General features: G+C 50.1%; 1 protein-coding gene across 4 annotated transcripts in view; it reads left to right on the top strand.

The window, feature by feature from the left end:
- Nucleotides 1-12,788, top strand: part of VPS13D (vacuolar protein sorting 13 homolog D) — a 246,601-nt gene extending 233,813 nt beyond the window's left edge. For all 4 annotated transcript variants that reach the window (XM_081226396.1, XM_081226395.1, XM_081226398.1 and 1 more), the window contains 2 exons: nt 7,838-8,078; nt 9,691-12,788. In XM_081226396.1, coding sequence (XP_081082522.1) covers nt 7,838-8,078; nt 9,691-9,822 — 373 coding nt within the window. In that variant the 3' untranslated portion in view covers nt 9,823-12,788. The remainder of the gene's footprint in view (nt 1-7,837; nt 8,079-9,690) is intronic.
- The last annotated feature ends 6,164 nt before the right edge of the window (nt 12,789-18,952 follow it).

Genomic DNA, 18,952 nt, shown 5'->3' with positions numbered 1-18,952 from the left:
CCCAATTTTACTATTTCGATAGATATATTTAAATATAATTGACTTCCTTTGTAATCCTAAGCATTTTATTTTATGCATTTAAAATTAGCATCCTTAGAAGGGGATTATGAGCCTCCCCAGAATGCCGAAGTGGGGGTCCATGATCCCTGAATATTAAGAGCTCCTGTTCTAATTGGAAATTAGGAGCCTTTCTAAATGTCTGACATTTTAAATTATTATTATTCATTATTTTTTAGTGTTGTGACTGTGCTAACAAAAAGAGTCCTTATCCTTTAGAGAAATATGCTGGTATATGTACAGATGAAAGGAAAAGGAATGAACAGCAGCAACTAAGAACCCTTCATGGGCAGCAGGACCTGGGAAATGGTTCCCGTGCAAGACTCTGAAGGTGGTGCTTGCCTTCTGGGGACACTTGAAAGTCACCCATAGGAGGCCACTTGAGTCTAGTCAGTGTCTTGGAGGCTGTCACTGGATCCCCGGGTCACTTGATCTCAGCCGAGCCAGGCAGCTCCCTGGTCCGTTTGGGTTGTGTGCTCATTTCCATCTGTTTGAGTGTGTTCCTCCTCTTCTTTTTTCTCCTTTTTCTTTATTGAGATCTTTTTTTAATGCAAAAAAAAAGTATAAAAAGTAAACCAAAATAGCCTATAAACCCACCAGCCAGGTTAGTCTTTTCTCTTTTTGATGAAATAAACTCATGTACATAGTTAGCAAATTCAAAGAGTACAGAAAGAAAGAAAACCAAGAGTAAAATTCTCCTTTCTTGGGCTTCCCTCGTGGCTCAGTGGTTGAGAGTCCGCCTGCCGATGCAGGGGACACGGGTTCGTGCCCCAGTCCGGGAAGATCCCTACATGCTGTAGAGCGGCTGGGCCTGTGAGCCATGGCCGCTGAGCCTGCGCGTCCGGAGCCTGTGCTCCGCAACGGGAGAGGCCGCAGCAGTGAGAGGCCTGCGTACCGCAAAAAAAAAAAAAAAAAAAAAAAAATCTCCTTTCTTGCCCCCTTTGTAAACATACTGTTTATATATTTTGTATCCTGTCTATCCTTCTTGAGAAATTGCAGATAGAGATAGAAATCAGAATTTTTTATTTTGAGCACACGTTATAGTGTTGATTCTAATAGCATATAATTGTAAATAAAAACCTTATAGTAATATATGCAGTCTCAAAACAAAAACAAAAGATCAGACCTTTTGAGAAGTGGGATAGAATTCATTGGCTTCCGTTTTCTAAACCAGGAAATAATCTACCAATAACCTTTGACACTTAGGAAATTGGATATTCTTTGATATGCCACTAAATTACAACTTTAATTTGGTGGATTATCCAGCTACTCTGATAAAAGTTAATGGCTTGTCTTTGCTATACACCTGAAACTAACACAATATTGTAAATCGACTATACTCCAATATAAAGAAAGGGATGGATGGATGGAGGGAGGGAGGGAGGGAGGAAGGAAGGAAGGAAGGAAGGAAGGAAGGAAGGAAGGAAGGGAAAGTTAGTGGCTTGCTAAATCTTTAACAAGTTAAATCAAGACTTCTGAGAGAATTCTTTATCTTTACCACTGGGTAAAATACATGCAACATCCAAAGTTGTGCACTGGCAAATTCCATTGGACCCTACAACGTAAATTCATTGTTATTTTCTGAGACTACATAACACATGAATTTATTGAATCCTACTATGTCCCAGGACAAGTTCACAGTCTAGCAGGGAAAGCAGACAGTATTACCAACTATTTATAAATATGTGATTGCTTTTAAAATAGAAGTATGGGCTATGTGTTATGGGACCACAAGGGCAAGTTATTAATTTGTGCCTAGAAAGCCAGGGAAGGCTGTTGGCAGTTGATCTGGTCCTGCAGCACAAGGAGAAATGGGCCGAGAAGAGAGACAGGCATGTATGCAGAGAAGAGTGCCGGGCAAAGGCTCAGAGGCAGGAGAGTTAGCGGCATTTCTGGGGGGACTCCAGTTAGCTGGGTGTGGTGGCAGCACATGTGTGGGAGGGAAGGAGCGGAGGTTGGAAAGCTGGAAAGGTGGGTTACGAGGCCAGGTTCTGAGAGCTTTTTTTAAAAATTCCCCCTTTCCCCCTTGGTGTCCATACAGATTCTGAGAGCCATAACGGCTTCCTGTAGGCAGTGGTGAGATTTTGAAGAGGATCTCACTCAAAATGACGTTAAAAATGTAACCTTGACAGCAACAGAGAAAGGGATCAGAGTTGGAGAGACTGGGGGCAGGAAAGCACTTAGGAGGCCCTGGGAGTGATCCAGGTGAGCGCAGACTGGCAGAGAAGAGGGGGAGAGGGGACAGGGAGGCAGGCGTCAGTACAGTCAGTAGACTGACCAGGTTTAGAAGCTGAGCGAGGGGTGGGGCTGAGAGGGACTCGAGGGCTGCTTGCCTGGTCGGTTGGATGGAGATGCCATCAACTGCGAGGGGCGGTGCTGGAGGAGGAGAGCATTCGAGAGGCCGTGCTGAGTGTGAGGACCCGTGGGACGTGTGTGCCGAGACGCTCTGCAAGACCCCAGGCTCAGACACAGGTGTGGGGTCACACCTGGACTTGGGGAGTGACACGTGTGGGGCAGGAGCCTGTTCTAGGAGCACTCCTGGAGTAAGACAGCTCTGAACTCTTCTGGTTTTGAAATGCCTACAAAGTGAGGAAAATAAACATATATAAACAGAGTTAATAAAGCAAAAAAAAAGAGTGGGAGAAAAAGAAAGAAATCAATTGAAAAGGGTAATTGAAACAATTGGCAGATTTCTCTCTCCCTAAGGAGCAATAATTGGTCCTGAGCCTGTTTCCTTGTGGTCTCTTAGAGGGTCACTCATTTTTCCAACCTGCTGAAGCAAGGATCTGTAGTAGACTTGCAAGGGGACCTTCCCCACAGGATTAGGATAACTTAGCATCTGTTCTCAACAAAAGCAAGAAATAACAATAGCCACCATTAGTTGGGCATGTAGATCAGTTCTAAGCATCACAGTGGCCCTAAGAGGAGATATGATGACCCTCGCTCTACACGTTACGGCAAGAAACTCTGAGCCAAACCATGTGGCTGGTGACAGAGCCAGTTGGCACCTAAGATTGGCTGGTTCCAATGGCACAGCAGCCGTGGGGCTTGGAGGCAACATTTCTACCTGCCACAGAGCGAGAGGGTTGAAGCTGTTGTTGGTAATGCCATTGGTGTTGATGAGAATACCCTGTGGTATCATGGTTTGAGATATTGTTTGTCGTAGTGGGTGCTACTTCTGCGGCATTGAACCTTGCCGGGTTCACCCACTGTTAGAACCTGTCATCTTGGAGAATGGTGTAAGCCACGTGCCACAGCTTTCCTTTCTCTCAGAAGACACTTTCTGAAGTTGATCCCAAGGTCAGAATGTCCTCTTTCTCTCCTTAAAGGAGAGTTATAAGTGAAACTTTTAGCCAATGTCTAAAAATCCTGTTTTTTGTTTTTTGTTTTGTGGCACGTGGGCTCCAGAGCGCAGGCTCACCAGTTGTGGCTCACGGGCTTAGTTGCTCCACGACATGTGGGACCTTCCCGGACCAGGGCTCGAACCCGTGTCCCCTGCATTGGCAGGCGGATTCTCAGCCACTGCGCCACCAGGGGAGTCCCCGCCTGTTTTTTTATAGAATCATTCGCGGTGTCTACAGAGCACCGGGCAGCTTCTCTCGTTCTTCATATTTGAAGCGTATCCAGAGGCTGTGTGTCTCTGGCCGCATTTTTTCATTCTTCCTCCGAATTAATAATAGGTCAGAGGGTAGAAGGACACACTCACGATCGACCTGAGACCACATGGCTTTCCTCCCCATGTCATCCCACGGGGGTTTGCAGTGGTCACTCATCCATGAGCCAAGAGCAGCCCTGCGTGAAGCGAGGTGGGTACGGGGGATGAAGAGTGGAGAGCCCCGTGTCTAGACTCACCTCGTGTGAGGCCATAGCCGCTGCCACTCTGGACGAAACCCTGAGCCTCTCAAGTGACGCAAATGAAAGGCTGTGGAGCACAGACCTTTGCAGGGGACGGCCAGGCAGGGAGGGGGACACCGGGCTTTGACGACAAAGGGACAGAGGCGGGGGCAGATGGGCAGAGAAGCGCTGAGTGCACTCATTGGTTCGGCTTCTCTTGCCCCCTTGGTTTTGGTTCCTCTCTCTCAGTGACAGGTGTGGGGCTGGTCTCCATTACAGGAGGGGACCCGTAATCTGGAGCTCAGTTTTAATTATTCTTTGTTGTAGTTTCCAGATTTTCTTTTTTAAAACATGTATGCTGTAATGCTGAAACCCAAAGTCTTGGTCACTGGTTGTGGGAGTTGCAGGGGAGCATCAGGGGGAAAATGGAGAGAGAGACGCTGTTGGCTGAGTCAGTGTCTGGGTTCTTGCTCAGACCGTGGTCTGGGACCCTGGCACTCCAGCTGAGGCCCCGCTGTCTCCCTTTCCCCTCCTTTCACTTAGACCCTTGGCTGCTTTTGATTTGAAAAGACGAGAACATTTCAGGTAAATGTCCAAAAATTACCGTCTGTATTAGCTTCAGGGTACGAATAGGGCCCCTGGGCTCACAGAATAGAGACCTGTGCACAGTTACAGACTGCTCCTCTCCCCTCACGTTTCTGTAATGGACGTGAAAATTTATTTATTTATTTATTATTTATTTATTATTTAGTCTTGGCTGTGTTGGGTCTTCATTGCTGTGCGTGGGCTTTCTCTAGTTGCGGTGACTGGGGGCTACTCTTCCTTGTGGTGCGCGGGCCTCTCACCATGGTGGGCTCTCTTGTTGCGGACCTCGGGCTCTAGGCGCAAGGGCTTCAGTAGTTGTGGCACGTGGGCTTCAGTAGTTGTGGCTCGCGGGCTCTAGAGTGCAGGCTCAGTACTTGTGGCGCACGGGCTTCAGTAGTTGTGACACGTGGGCTTCAGTAGTTGTGGCTCGCAGGCTCTAGAGCGCAGGCTCAGTAGTTGTGGTGCGTGGGCTTCAGTAGTTGTGGCTCGTGGGCTCTAGAGCGCAGGCTCAGTAGTTGTGGCCCACAGGCTTAGTTGCTCCGCGGCATGTGGGACCTTCCCGGACCAGGGCTCGAATCCGTGTCCCCTGCATCGGCAGGCGGATTCTTAACCCCTGTGCCACCAGGGAGGCCCAGCCATGAATTTTTTGCCCATGGATTTACTGACTTTGTGACGGCAGGTAGCATGATCTCTATCAGATGAAGAAACTGAGCCGCAGAGACAGCAGCTGGCCCAGCCTGGTGGGTCTCCCTGCCCGCTCGGCCTGCGCTTCCACCACTGTGCAGAGCAGCTTTCACTAGAGCATCCCAGCTCAGAGCCACCCTTCCTCCTTCCTTCCACCCAGAACAGAAGTTGTTCTGGCCTGATGGAGGACTTTGTCTGTGGCCTCTTGGAAGGGAGTCTGTTTTAAAGAAGTCCAGTTTGGAAAGGGCACTAATTAATTGTGTCAGCCAGTCGGCCCGGGTGTAAGAGCAGCTGCCCAGATGGAAAGGCCTTGGCCCTTATAGAGGCTGTGCGTAAATGTCAGACAGCGGGTACTAAACAGGGTGAGAGTGGAGGCACGGGTGATGGGATAGAAGTACCCCATCTTGTGCTGGACCAGAGGAAGGGTAACAGTCGCTATTGGATTTTTATTTTTTTTTTCTTTTCTTTTTGTGGTATGCGGGCCTCTCACTGTTGTGGCCTCTCCCGTTGCGGAGCACAGGCTCCGGATGCGCAGGCCCAGCGGCCATGGCTCACGGGCCCAGCCGCTCCGCGGCATATGGGATCCTCCCAGACCGGGGCACGAACCCGTATCCCCTGCATCGGCAGGCGGACTCTCAACCACTGCGCCACCAGGGAGGCCCGCTATTGGATTTTTAATGCACGTGCTGCTCTCACCCTAATTGCGGTGGCCAACTTCGGGGATCTCCTTTGAGAGCCCATTACAGCCTCGGTCGCCATGTGCCCGGCCCCCCTGTGCTCAGAAGTCCTAGGCCATTTTCAGTTTTGAAGCTAGTTTCCCAGCAAGTTCTAGCTGGTCCTGTGATCCTTCCTCTCTTGGTCAGGAAGCTTTTTTCATGCTCTCTGTGTCTCCGCCTCTTCCTGTCACCTTTTCTTCCCCCGGACCAGCTAGTTGAGATTTCTGTTGGTCCTGCTGCCCCCTGGATACTGTCAGAGACCGGGATGTGGGAAATTCCGTGCTAAGTGGCCTGAACACCAAAAGCGGCTGGGTATTTCTAAGTTTGGCATTGAGACTTTACAAGTCTACATTCTTGGCATTGCCAACCAGTTAGAATAGAACAATAAACCCCAATTTTTGTCATGTGAGGCTGTGATTAAAATGGCAGCTGGAACCAGGCATATTTTCACTGAGTACTGAGGAGGTGGCCGACTCAGTGGTGGGTGCCCAGGGAGACACGGGGGGGCGTGGGGTGTGGACCCCACTCTTACATCAGCTTAGTCAGAGAGTCAAATACCTGTCTGGGAAACAAAATGAGAACAAGTCGTTGCTTGGCAGTGCTCTTGACGGTAAGCGAGGAAGCCTTCAGAAGTGGGCGCAGGGTGGGCGTGTTTCTCGGGAAGCTTCAGAGAGAACTCGTGAATCCTTGGGCTGAGAGACAAGGCGTGTTCAGAATGGGGGGCTCTCTAAGCCCAGAGGTGAGCAGGGACCCTGGCGCCAGCTTGGGACTGAGAGAGGACCGGCTTGTCCAGCAGCAGGCAGGCCTGCTCCATCCCAGCAGAGTTTGGCGACTGCTGACCGTGGAACAAAGCCATCCTGGGACCCGGTCCCTGAGCCGTTCCAGGGGAGCCGCGGCTCCAGGCAACTGCGGTGTGGCAATTCCTCTCCGGACATCACGTCCCAGGGGGCCGGGGCCTGACAGCCAGCCTGTCGTCAGCTCTTAGTATTCTTGCTGTCACCCGCTCCCCTACGCTGTCCCCCGACGTGGCCGCCCCATTGTGGAAGGCTGTCACAAGATGCGACGGAGGCAGCCAGGCCTGGGAGAGCTGTCACGGCAGTTTCCAAGGGTCACTGCTCCTCATTCAGTAGCCGAGCTGAGAGCTTTGACGTGCATACATTTCCACTTGAAATCTGGGGCTCCAGGGAAGAAGAGTTCTTTTTCTGAGTGGCCCTGAAGCCCCTAGAAGTGATGACTGAGAGTTTATGGAAATCAAGATTCCAGCTTTACCTAAAAAAGCACTCTCTAACAGTTGAGTTCTGAGAACGCGGTGGTGGTCTCACCAGTGCGTCCCCTGTCCCTGGAGGTGCTGAGCTGAGACCAGGTGACCTCTTACTAGAACTGGGACAAAAAGGAAGTGGACATAGGTGCGCACCTGGAGAAGGCGTGCCGTCCTCTCGCGGCGCCTAGGTTGGTGACCCATCCGCTTTCCCCGCGTCCGTCACCACCACCCCTGCCCACGACTTCCAGCCCTGTGGCTGCCCCTCCCCCACCCCGCCTTCCCTGTGAACCTTCTCAGCTGCTGCTTCGGTCAGCATTTCAAAGCACTGTATTTCCTTCTTCTCTTCTGCCCAACAAAGCACTGCTACAGTTTTCTCTAAGCCTTAGGCTATAAAAAGGCCATAAAATTGTTTCTCCCGTTGATACACTTGGTCATATTATGGAGCCCCCCTGTGTAAGGGCTCTGTGCTTTACACATTGGCCTCACAGCAGCCCTGAGAGGCCAGTGTCACTTTTTTTATGCCTGGTTTACACACAAGGAGATGGAGGCTCAGAGTGGGTGAGCCACCTGCCCAAGGTGTCGTGAGGGAGGGAGCCTGGCTTCAAGGTCGGAGCCTCGGGCCCCCCTCCTACAGCCTCAGCCTCGAGGAGCAGCTGGCGAAGCTCTGCGTGCCCTCCTCACGCCGCCTCTTTCTCTGCAGCTTCATAGCCGTGGAGAACATCGACAGCTACTGCGTGCTCATTTCCTCCAAGGCCGTCTACTTCCTGAAAAGCGGAGACTACCTAGACCGGGAGGCCATTTTCCTGGAAGTCAAGTACGACGATCTCTACCACTGCCTCGTCTCCAAAGACCACGGGAAGGTGTATGTGCAGGTGACCAGGAAGGCCGTGACCACGAGCAGTGGCGTGTCCATCCCCGGCCCCTCCCACCAGAAGCCGATGGTGAGTGCACGCCTGCCCTGTCTCCTCAGCCGGCCGCTGCCCTGCTGGTGCTTCTCAACGGGAAGGTGTTGGCCGCGTGTGAGGCTTGGGCTGGGCTGTTGTGAGTCCCCGGGGGTCCTGCTTCTTAGTCCCACAGGCAGAAGGCGCTCAGTGTTGGGGGGGGTGGGACGATGCCGCTGTCCCAGCTCCACCGGAGGGCGGGTGGCTCAACCCTTGTGCCGCGGTTTCCCACCCGTACAGTACGGGCAGGATTCCCGCCTCTAATCAGCCGTGAGGACCAGCTGACATGGTGCACGGGGGTGTTTTATTCCTAAAAGGGGACTCTTCGGCGCACTGAATCTAAGAAGGCGTTAGAGCACACATTGGCTTCTTCATTGCTTCACCTCTAGAATAATTGGAAATTAACTTTTCTTTCTGCACAAGGAAGCAATATCTAGCATAGGCCCCTACCCACGGTAAAAGCTCAATGAATATCTGTAAATAAACTTTACACTTGACCTCCAAAAGGTACAGGATATTGTTATGGCAGGACTTTTCAACAACACCGTTCCTGTTAATAACCAGCTTAAGGGCTTACTGTGTGTCAGGCTGGATTCTAAGTACTTCTAGATTATTTAATGTTGTACTGCTGTTGTCCCCACTTGACTGGTAAGGAGGCTTGGTGAGGACAGGTGACTTGCTCAAGGGAGGAGGGAGCTGGGGTTCAAACCCACGTGCCGTGCCCATGCAGCTCCAGGGCTGGCAGCCTGGACCACTCTGGTGCCTCAGCTTGGAGGGGCTGTTGTTGGCTCGGCAGAAGCACGTGTGAGGGACCCCACCGCCAGCCGTATTCTAACGTGGGATCTTTTCATGAAACCAGGTGTTAGCCCTGCTCATTTTTCACCTGGAATGCTAGGATTTTCAAGCCTGCATTCGAGAATGACGTGCCATTCAAAATGGCCCTGCTTATCTCAGTGTTTCCACAGATGAGAAACAGCAACCAGCCTTTTTGGGCCTCTCTCCCTTGACCTTCTCCCTGCCCAGGAATGCGCTTGGGTTTGGTTTGGCTTGTGCAGGCTCCCCTGGGGTCATTGGCTTAGGTTAGGGCCGGTAGATTAATTGAGTTAACACCCAAAAGCCTGAGTATTTCCACAAGTTCCTTTCGGAGGTGGGGAGCTTTGCCCAGCTGCACTTTCTCGCCCTTTCAAGGCAAGTGAGCTTTCTTGATAAGAAAGGCCTCGAGGGCATTTGTGTGCTTTGACCATCACCAGACTTTAGATTTGAATCCCAAGTCTTTGTTAGTCTCACCTCAGCTGATCCTCACACCTCGGAGCTGAAACTCAGTTCTCAGTTACAGGCAGTCCCAAATGTCAGGGGATTATGGGTCGACTGCACAGTCACCTGGGGAATAAGTTAAAGATACAGATTCCAGAGATCCACCCCAGACCTCGAATGGGCATAACTAGGAGTAGGGCCCTGGGAATCTGTCTCTTTAAACTACACCCATGCTGTTCTGATCCGCAGTCAGGCTGGGAGCTGCTGCCTGGGTGGATTTCAGTGGCCCGTGTCCTGTGACTCTGTTTGGCTTTTTCCCACCTTGGGGGCAGGTCACTCATTGTGTCCTTTCCTTCAGGTCCACGTGAAATCAGAGGTCCTTGCTATCAAGTTATCACAAGAAATAAACTATGCAAAGAGCCTTTACTATGAACAGCAACTTATGTTAAGACTCAATGAAAACCAAGAGCAGTTGGAGCTGGACTCCTGAGAAACCCCAGCTGCTGGAGGGACACTCCCAGACGTAGACCCCAGACCAATCAGGAGGAGAGAGGCCCGTGGGCTTGGCTTAAATTAGAGGAAACCAGAATAAGGTTTGGGGGATGCTATCAAGAGGGAGAGTAAATACTGGTGAGCGGGGTTACAAATGGAAGCATATTAATTTGTGGGGCAGGGGGTTCCTTTAGATTATGGGGAGGTGATTTTTAAGAGGCATTGGGTTGAATAACGTTTAAAACAAAGCAAAAGTGTAACTGAGATCAATCTAATTTTTAGATTGCCCTGTATTTTGTTAACGTGTATATATGTACAACTGTGTGTTTGTAAATACATAGGAGCATTTCTGAACAGGGCCTGTGATGTGTGTAAAGGTTTGTTAACTGTAAAGTAATATAAAATTATATCGGATCTTCTATTGCACTAATTCTACACGTCTCATTCAGGGTACTGTCCGTGAAGAGGGATTCTTGGAAGCTGCAGAATGTTATGCCTTAGTTTGGGAAACGAACATTCACGGTTAGGTGGGCTGAGGTGAGGGGGCCGGCTCTCCAAGAGCGACGCGTTTGAAACCTGTGCTCGTCCCGGCTGGAGCCGCGAACCGAAGTGTCTAGACCCAGAGCCAGCCCTTGATGAGGCCTAGGGGAGTGACTCGGACACATCTTTTATTTATTTCTACCCCAGTTTAAAGGCAGTTCTTAGAGTGTCACAAATTATTTTTTATCTGCCTGTCTCACTGGCTCTCTCCTGACTAGTCTTGCAAGACTTTGAGGTAAAACTTTGAGGTGTGTTCTGTTACCACGCACACACACACGCCAGCATTGTAAGGTTTGCTTGGGTTATTATCAGAGGCCAGTTTGAAACATTGGTAGGCTCTGATAACTTAGAAGGGAAAAAAAAATCCCATAGGACTGTTTAACAGATCAAAAATCCACAAATTTATCAAAAACCCACAGCGAGAGTGTTCCCTCTCCTGAGCAGCAGCAGCAGGAGGTCCTGGGACTCTGTTCTCCTTAATAAAGCTACAGGCAGCCACCCAGCCCTGCAGCCCTGGGGACGCAGTGACGGCAGCCCTGGGGTGAGAAGGGAGAAGGAGAGAGTCTTAGAAAAGGGAATGAAATCTGAGTGCTAAAAAGCTGTTCTTGTAAGTTTGGGGCCAAGATTTGCCCAAAATACCACTTGCCCTTGGTTTTAAATTCCAACCGGTGGCAAGGCCTTGACCGAGTGTCCTCTCCTTCCTGGGTCTTGTTTCTGTGGTTTCTCTTTTCTGTAGGGAATAACCAAGGTAGGGAGAGGGGAGGCCTAGAATGAATGACTAGCTTTGTGATTTTTTAATTTTTATTTTAATAAATCTAGTCGGTCTCTACAACCATGTCACATGTAGCTGAGATCTAAAAGGACCCATCGGATCAGTGGATGCGTGGAAGGTTTTGGTGTTTATAACTCATGACCCAGATCCTTCCAAAACACAAATGAAGCTAATCTGCCTTTCTCTCCCCACTCGGGGGGGTGGGAGTGGGGTGTGTGTGTGTGTGTGTGTGTGTGTGTGTGTGTGTGTGTGTGTTTTCTAAGAGCTTTAACCCAAGTGCTTAGTGCTTTGGCAAAATAGTGTTTTCAGGGCTCGTCTTGAAGTCCAGGATTTGTATATGGTCTTCACTGAACTCTGGGTTCATGGACTGCAGAATTGAAGCCCACCTTTTGAAGGGTCGGGGTGGGTTTTTGGTCCGTCGGTTGGTTGGTTCTGCTGGGCCACAGCCGTGCGCCAGGTGCGGCTCCCTGCAGGCTTCTTGCCTTCCTCACCAGCCGCCCACCCTGCACCCCACAAGTTTGGCTTGTGGTTTTTGTCATCAGGAACGCACTGCCTGAGATCATGACCTCTTAACGATGAGACTGTCAGAGGGTTGATGGTTTGTGTCAGCCTTCTGTCACTTTCTGGAATGAAGTCACTTGGGAGTTCTGTTGGATTGAGGAGCTTGGTATTACTAAGGAAGCCTGACTTTGGGCCCAGCGGCAACCGGTGTTCTCTGCAGCTCTGCCCGCGGGAAGTTGGTTGAGGGCTGCGCTGTGGAATGGTGCTTCCAGGAGACTCCAGAGGGGTGCTGAGATGCCCTCCTCCCGGCTCCTTTCTAAATTTCATCAGCCCTCAAGATACAATAGTTGCTCATCTCCCTACTGCACAACTCCCCCCTGACGTTTGCGCCTTGGAAGAGGCAGATATTAAACTGGGATCCAAAGACCAAATGGGGCGGGGTTGGGGGGTGGGTGCCAGCTAGGAGCTTCTCAGGCTCCCCCCGCCCTCGCGGCCCTCGTGCCAGGCCTGGTGATGATAAGGTTTCAGGGGCTTTGGACATAGTGTCCTGGTTTGCCAGGAAAAAATCCAAAGCTTTGGAGGAAGCAGGCCCTGGCTCTGGCTTTTAAACTGGTGTTTAGCCAGCGATGTCTGAGGCTTCGTTAGGATCATTTCTGCTGATTTTCTTGGTGCCTCAAGAACCCAGTTCCTCTCCGAGGAAAGTAAAGTAAATTGCATCAGGAGACATTGGGCAAGCAGAAAGCAAAGCCCCCTTGATGCCCTGACCCAGCACAGCTGGCCGCATCACCGCCTGGCCACAGCTGCTTTCCTCACCCACCAGAAAGGCTGGCTGTTCTGTGCTTCCCACACCTGGGCCTGCTCGCCGCCGACTGGGAAACAGAAACATGGCCTCTTAGCGGCCCGAGTGCCTCACCGTGGTGGAGACGCACCTCGGGGTTTGGAAGGCTCCTGGGCCACTTTGTTTTTAAGCATCATCTGTGCCTCAAAATACCATAGTAGCTGCTCGATAATATTCTGAAAATAAAGTATCTGGGTCTCCACCGTGTGAACACTCTTACACTAACCAATCTGTTGAGACTCTTGAATCTGTTTCTCATATCAGAGTCGTTATTTTTCTTCCTGTGGAATAAAATGCTCTGTTGACTTCCAAACATGTTGTTTCCTTCTGGTTTCTTGCTGTCCCATAGATTGTAGAACCCTCGCCAACGACAAATGCCAAACGTATTACAACACGTGCAGTCACACGCAGCCTCTCCCTCGCTCCGGGCAAGCGCGTTCCCAGGCCAGCCCTGCACCTTGGGCCTTGCTTAGCTTCCCAGAGTTGGCAGCCCTTCCCGTCAGCCAGGGCCGGGCTTCGTGTTGGCTGCGCTCACCTCACCACTCTGAGGTTACTGGTCCAGGCCCTGGCAGGATGGAAGGTGTCGTTTCTGAGGAGGGGACTTCAGGAGGAGCAGGATTGGTTAAGTTCAAGGGGCCTACTTGATATTACTGGACAGGTCAAGAGGGCAGCCGGGCCCTGGAGTTCCAGGGATGAGTGCAGGCCCAAGGCATAAGATTGGGAGTCATCATGCAAGGGACAAGTGGAGCCCGGATGAAATACGAAATCCTCAAAGGAGTGGGGCAGTGCGGGGAGGGCAGCAAAGAAAAGAGGTCCAAAACCTGAGTCCTGGGGGTCCCTGAAGTTTAAGAGTTCAGGGCAGGTGGAGAGGAGCAGCAAAGGAGACAGAGGAGCGCCTTCCAGAGTCGGGAGTGAGACCAGGAGGGCGTGGGGTCCAGAAAGGTCCACAGAGGAGGGAGATAAACTGTCAAAGGCTGCTGACGAAGTAGGCTGAGGACCAGCAGTGAACACTGGATTTACAGCATTGAGGTCACTGGAGGCCTTCCTAAGGGTGGTTTCAGTGGAGTGGGGAGGGTGAAGGCCGGATGCATAGATTCAAGAAAAAAATGAAGAGAGATTGGCGAAAATGAATATGGACAGCTCTCTGGAGTAATCCGGCCGTAAGTGGAGAGAGGTGGCTGGTGCTTCCAGAGACGAGGGGCGATGATATCGGGGAGAAGGGAGCCTGGCTGGCTGGGGACATGGGCAGATGAGGTCGAAACTACTGGAGATGCTCATTTGCTTTCTTCTGTTTTCCCAGGGAGGTCAGCAGAGAGTAAGGACGGGGCAGGAGGGGATGGAGATTTGGAGAGAAGGGAGAGGTAGAAACGGTCATTTAGGATAAAGGGAAAGTGAACAGACCAGGGAGGTACAGGATGTTTGCCAGGCAACACACGGGCCCATTTGAGGTTGGTGATCAGGAATTTAAAGTGAGACCAGGCAGCCTGCTGGTGTTTTTCTCCAGCCACATTCAGCTGCAGGGTTCAGCGTGGAATAGGCAAAGAATTGGATTTCATCAGGAAACGCTCCCCCCTCATTCAAATACCCCATCCACCGTCGGGGAGGGGAGGGGAGGCTCACTCACCCAAACAAGAGCACAGCTAGAATACTGCAGGGGCTCCCGGAGCAGGGGGCCGGCATCTGAAGACAAGCTGTCCCAGGACACCAGGCACAGAAAAGGCGCATGGCACTCCTCCCCCGACCTCAGACACCAGGTCACAATGGAGACCAGGTCCTGAGGAGTAGGTGCTGGTCCAAGCTGTGTCTCTCTGGCTGGGAGGCGCCTGAAGCAACTGTGGACACCAAAGGAAGGAGGGAACTTTGCTTTTTATTCCTGTTTGATTATTCAACAGGAATAATCCTGTTGAAACTTTCAAACACCAGATTTAAAATTTTTGCATACAAATGCGAAGCAAAAATAGAATTTCATATCTAAGTTACAGCCTATGAGGGCAGCTATTGCTTCGGCCCCCTATCCCTCCCAACTCTACCTCAAAACCAATGAACTCGTGGATGGCCTGTGTTCTCACTATGTTCGTGTGATTATATACAGACATAGAACACAGACATAGTCATATGTCGTTCCCAGTGTTCGTTTTCATAACGTTGGAATCGTATACTTTTCTGCACCTTCTCAGTGTTACCTTCAGGTTGGTGTAACACTGTCCCCTTAAATGCAGCACAACTGATGGTGTGACTGTCCTGTGTGGACTCAACGGTTCCTGTACTGAAGGGCATTCACTTGATTCTCACGCCACCACCACCCCGCCCCCTAATACCAGCGCTACAGTAGACACCCTCCTACTTAATGTGCTTATGCACTAGTTTTATTTCTGTGCAGTAGATTCCCAGCAGCCGATTGTCCCCAAGGATACACGCAAGATCACTTTCCAGAAACGCTGGTGGGGATGTGGAGGGCTGCGGCCCACCTGAGTGCCCTCTCTTTGTGCCCCCGCCAGAAATATCAACCAGTCTAATAGGGACAAGTCCCATTTCATTCTTGCTTTAGTGAATTACCAGCAGTGAGTCTGACCATCTTTTCATTTTGTTTGTAGGAATCTAGGTTAGGACTGTTGAATGACAGCAAAACCCTTTCAGCATCTATTGTTATGACCATATTGTTTCTTCTCCTTTAATTTTTTTAAAATGGAATACATTATATTGACAGATTTCCTGGTATCACACCACCCTTAGTCCCTGGAATAAGCCCCATTTGGTCATAATGTGTTAATCTGTTATTCTTTTGATACATGTCCTGGTTCTTTTGGCTAGTATTTTGAGTCTTTTCATCCTTATAGTGAGAGGGGGTCTATCTATAATATTCTCATTTCACAGTCTCTTCAGATTTTAGAATTAAGATTATGCTGCCTTCATAAAATGCATAGGAGAACTCTCCACCATTTTCTGTGGCTTGCAAGACTTAAGACTTGGAGTTTCTAGTTCTAGTTTTTAAAAGTTAGATGAAAGTAGGCCTCAAATCCATCAGGTTCCAGAATCTTTTTCAAAGATTCCTTTTAATCATCACCCGCCACCCCCCCATTCCCACCCCCATGTCCTCTGCTAATTGGAGTATTCAAGTTTCCCACTGCTTCATAGGTCAATTTGGGTAGCGTATTTGGTTTCTCAAAAATCATCCAGTTCTCTTTAGGTTTTTTAAATTTGTTGCCATAAATTTGTATGTATTCTCTAAAGATTATTTTAATACTTCCTATATCTGGTTATTTCTCCTTTCTCATTCTTAATCTTGCATATTTTTACTATTTTTTTTTTCATAACTAAGTTTTTGAGGAAGTTACTATTCTTTTCAGAGAACCAGTTTGGGATTGGTTTCTCTTTGCTACTTTGTTTTTATTATTCTATTGATTGTACCTTTAATCTTTTGTTTCTCCTACCTGGCTTTTTTTTTTTTTTTTTTTTTTTTTTTGCGGTACGCAGGCCTCTGACTGTTGTGGCCTCTCCCGTTGCGGAGCACAGGCTCTGGACGCGCAGGCTCAGCGGCCATGGCTCACAGGCTCAGCCGCTCTGAGACATGTGGGACCTTCCCGGACCGGGGCACGAACCTGCGTCCCCTGCATCGGCAGGCGGACTCTCAACCACTGCGCCACCAGGGAAGCCCCCTGGCTTGTTTTGATTTATCTTTACTGTTCTTTTCTTGCTTTCTAAGACAGGTGTTTAGTTTCGTTTTGTTTTTTTCACCTATCTTCTTGAATAATGATGACATTTTAGGGTTATACATTTTTTTCTAAATACAGCTTTGTTTATCACATAGATTTTGGTGTTAAGTGTTCTTTAATTGCTTTCTGTGTAGTTTTTAATTTACTTTTGACTTCTTCTTTCATCTTAGAGCTACCGAGGAATGTGTTTGTAATTTCTAAATATTAAAAAAAGTATCCTTAAATTAGCTATTTTGAATTTTATTGGATTATAATCAGCAAATGTAACCTGAAGTTTTCTACATTTAAAAAAATCTGTTGTGTTTTTTTTGTCCAATTACTTGATCAGTTTTTATAAATGTTCCATGAGCATATGAAACAAAAGTGTATATTCTCTGAGGCATGTAAAGAAAGTTAAGTAGGTAGGATAGAGGGAGGGAGGGAGGGATGGAAGGATGGACAGACAGACACGTACATACTTTCAGATAGAAGTTTATGGACTATATTAATAAAATCCTGTATGATTTTACTTATTTTTTGGTAAGAGAGCTCTGACCTACATCTTCCGAGTGGCCAGAGAAGCAAGTTCTCTGTATTCCGCTGGAACAGCAGTAAGTACTTAAAGTTAGAAGAAAGGAGAAAGAAGCAAACACAGCAGCCTTAATTAAGCTGCCTCCAAGTAATCCAGCTGGGACTTTAGAAGGAATTGATGCTGGAACAATGGCCCTGCCGAGCCTCCGGCCCTGCGCCCACCCACTTCATGCTCTCAGACGAGCCTGGACATGTGCCCCCCACGGTCTTTACCAAGCAACACGCCTGGTGTAAACAGTTCTCAGGGGGTAATAAACCTTCACACCTCATGCTTATTCTGGTCTAACTCAAAAGCACAAAAAAGTCATGGGTACATTTTGCCTTGGAGGAAGTGTGTGGATCTAGGCCAATTTGATCCTTGGAAACCCTGGGTGAGTGAGCCCCTCGGGGGGTGGTGTGGGGAGAAGAGGGAAGGGGGGGAGGTGCTGACATGATTCCCAGGGCAGCTTCAGGGGGAAAAGCCCGGCCTTTGGGGCATGTTTCCCTGAGGTGCTTCACTTCAGGGGTACACGGGGACTTCTGGGAAGTTGGGCCAAGCCTGCAGAAAGGCAGCACTCCATTCTGTTGAATGGTTTGTCCACAGAGACCACCCGTCCCGAGGTGTGTTCCCAGACAACACAGGTCATTCTGATGCCAGTCACTAAGCCTCTGTCCCTCCCACAACAGGGAGGCACTGCCAGCCCTTGCTGTGAGCATCTACCTGGGGGCCAGTCTCAGGACTGGGTGCCAGGGATAGGCAATGGGTAGAGTGACACTCTCACTGCCCTCCCTGGGCTAGTGGACTTCAGGGCGGGGCAGGGAAGGCTTCACTGGGGAGGAGGCGGGTAGTCTGAGCCCAGAAGGACTGAGAAGAGCGAGGGAGGCAAAGAGGAGAGAGCAGTGCACATGGGACATCCTGGGTGTGAGGAGCTGTTCGGCCCGTGGAGGACCAGGGTCTGCAGACTGGCTGCAGCGCGCAGTGCGATGAAGCTGGAGAGACGGGCCGGGTCACGTCGGGCTCTGTACACCACATAGGGGAAGGGTTTTAAGCAGAGGATGTCACGCAAGATTGGCATCTCCAAAAATACCTCTCTGGCTGCAAAATGGAGAATGAGGAGGACACGTGAAGGGAGCAAGGCCGCTGCAGTGGTCCAGGTAAGAAACGATCGTGGCTTGGACCAGGAGCGGGCGGTGGAGAGGGAAAGAGGTACAGACTTGGGATGTGTTTTCGAGGAAGAATAGATGAGACAGAGGGATTGATTTAATGCAGGGGATGAGAGGGAACGAGGTATCAAGGGCCATTCCTGGGTTTCCAGCTTAGGTAACCTGGTGACCAGTGGTGTGGTTACCGAGACGGGAGAATATTGGAGGAAGAGCTGGATGTTTGGACTTCCCTGGTGGCGCAGTGGTTAAGAATCCGCCTGCCGGGCTTCCCTGGTGGTGCAGTGGTTGAGAGTCCCCCTGCCGATGCAGGGGACGCGGGTTCGTGCCCCGGTCCGGGAGGATCCCGCGTGCCGCGGAGCGGCTGGGCCCGTGAGCCATGGCCCCTGGGCCTGTGCGTCCAGAGCCTGTGCTCCACGACGAGAGAGGCCACAGCAGTGAGAGGCCCATGTACCGCAAAAAAAAAAAAAAGAATCCGCCTGCCAGTGCAGGGGACATGGGTTCGAGCCCTGGTCCGGGAACATCCCACATGCCACGGAGCAACTAAGCCCGTGTGCCACAACTACTGAGCCTGCGCTCTAGAGCCTGCGAGCCACAACTACTGAGGCCGCGTGCCACAACTACTGAAGCCCCCGAGCCTAGAGCCCGTGCTCCACAACAAGAGAAGCCCCCTCACCGCAACGAAGAGTAGCCGCCGCTCGCTTCAGCTAGAGAAAGCCCACACACAGCAACGAAGACCCAATGCAGCCAAAAATAAAAATAAATAAATTCATTTTTTAAAAAAAGCTGGATGTTTATGGCTGGTGTCCATTTACTGACAGTTACATATTTGTGGAAGGTCAAATGAATAAATGGATGTCTTAGGTTATGGGCATATTTGCTTTGTCAGTGACCTGTTGAGCGGAGATGGGAAGTAGGCAGTTTAGAACGTGAGAGTGGCTTGCCTGTGAGCAGTGTTTGGTGTGATGGGAGTCGATTCAATTCTAGTGAGAGTGGAACAGCAGAGGAGAGGAGGGGCTGGCTCAGGCCCTGGGGACGCCGACATTTAATGGGT

Source organism: Mesoplodon bidens (assembly GCF_964165515.1).
Source record: "Mesoplodon bidens genome assembly, chromosome: 2".
Taxonomy (NCBI): Eukaryota; Metazoa; Chordata; class Mammalia; order Artiodactyla; family Ziphiidae; genus Mesoplodon; species Mesoplodon bidens.
The sequence above is the reverse complement of the archived record's forward strand: the minus strand, read 5'-3'. Positions and strand labels throughout refer to the sequence as shown.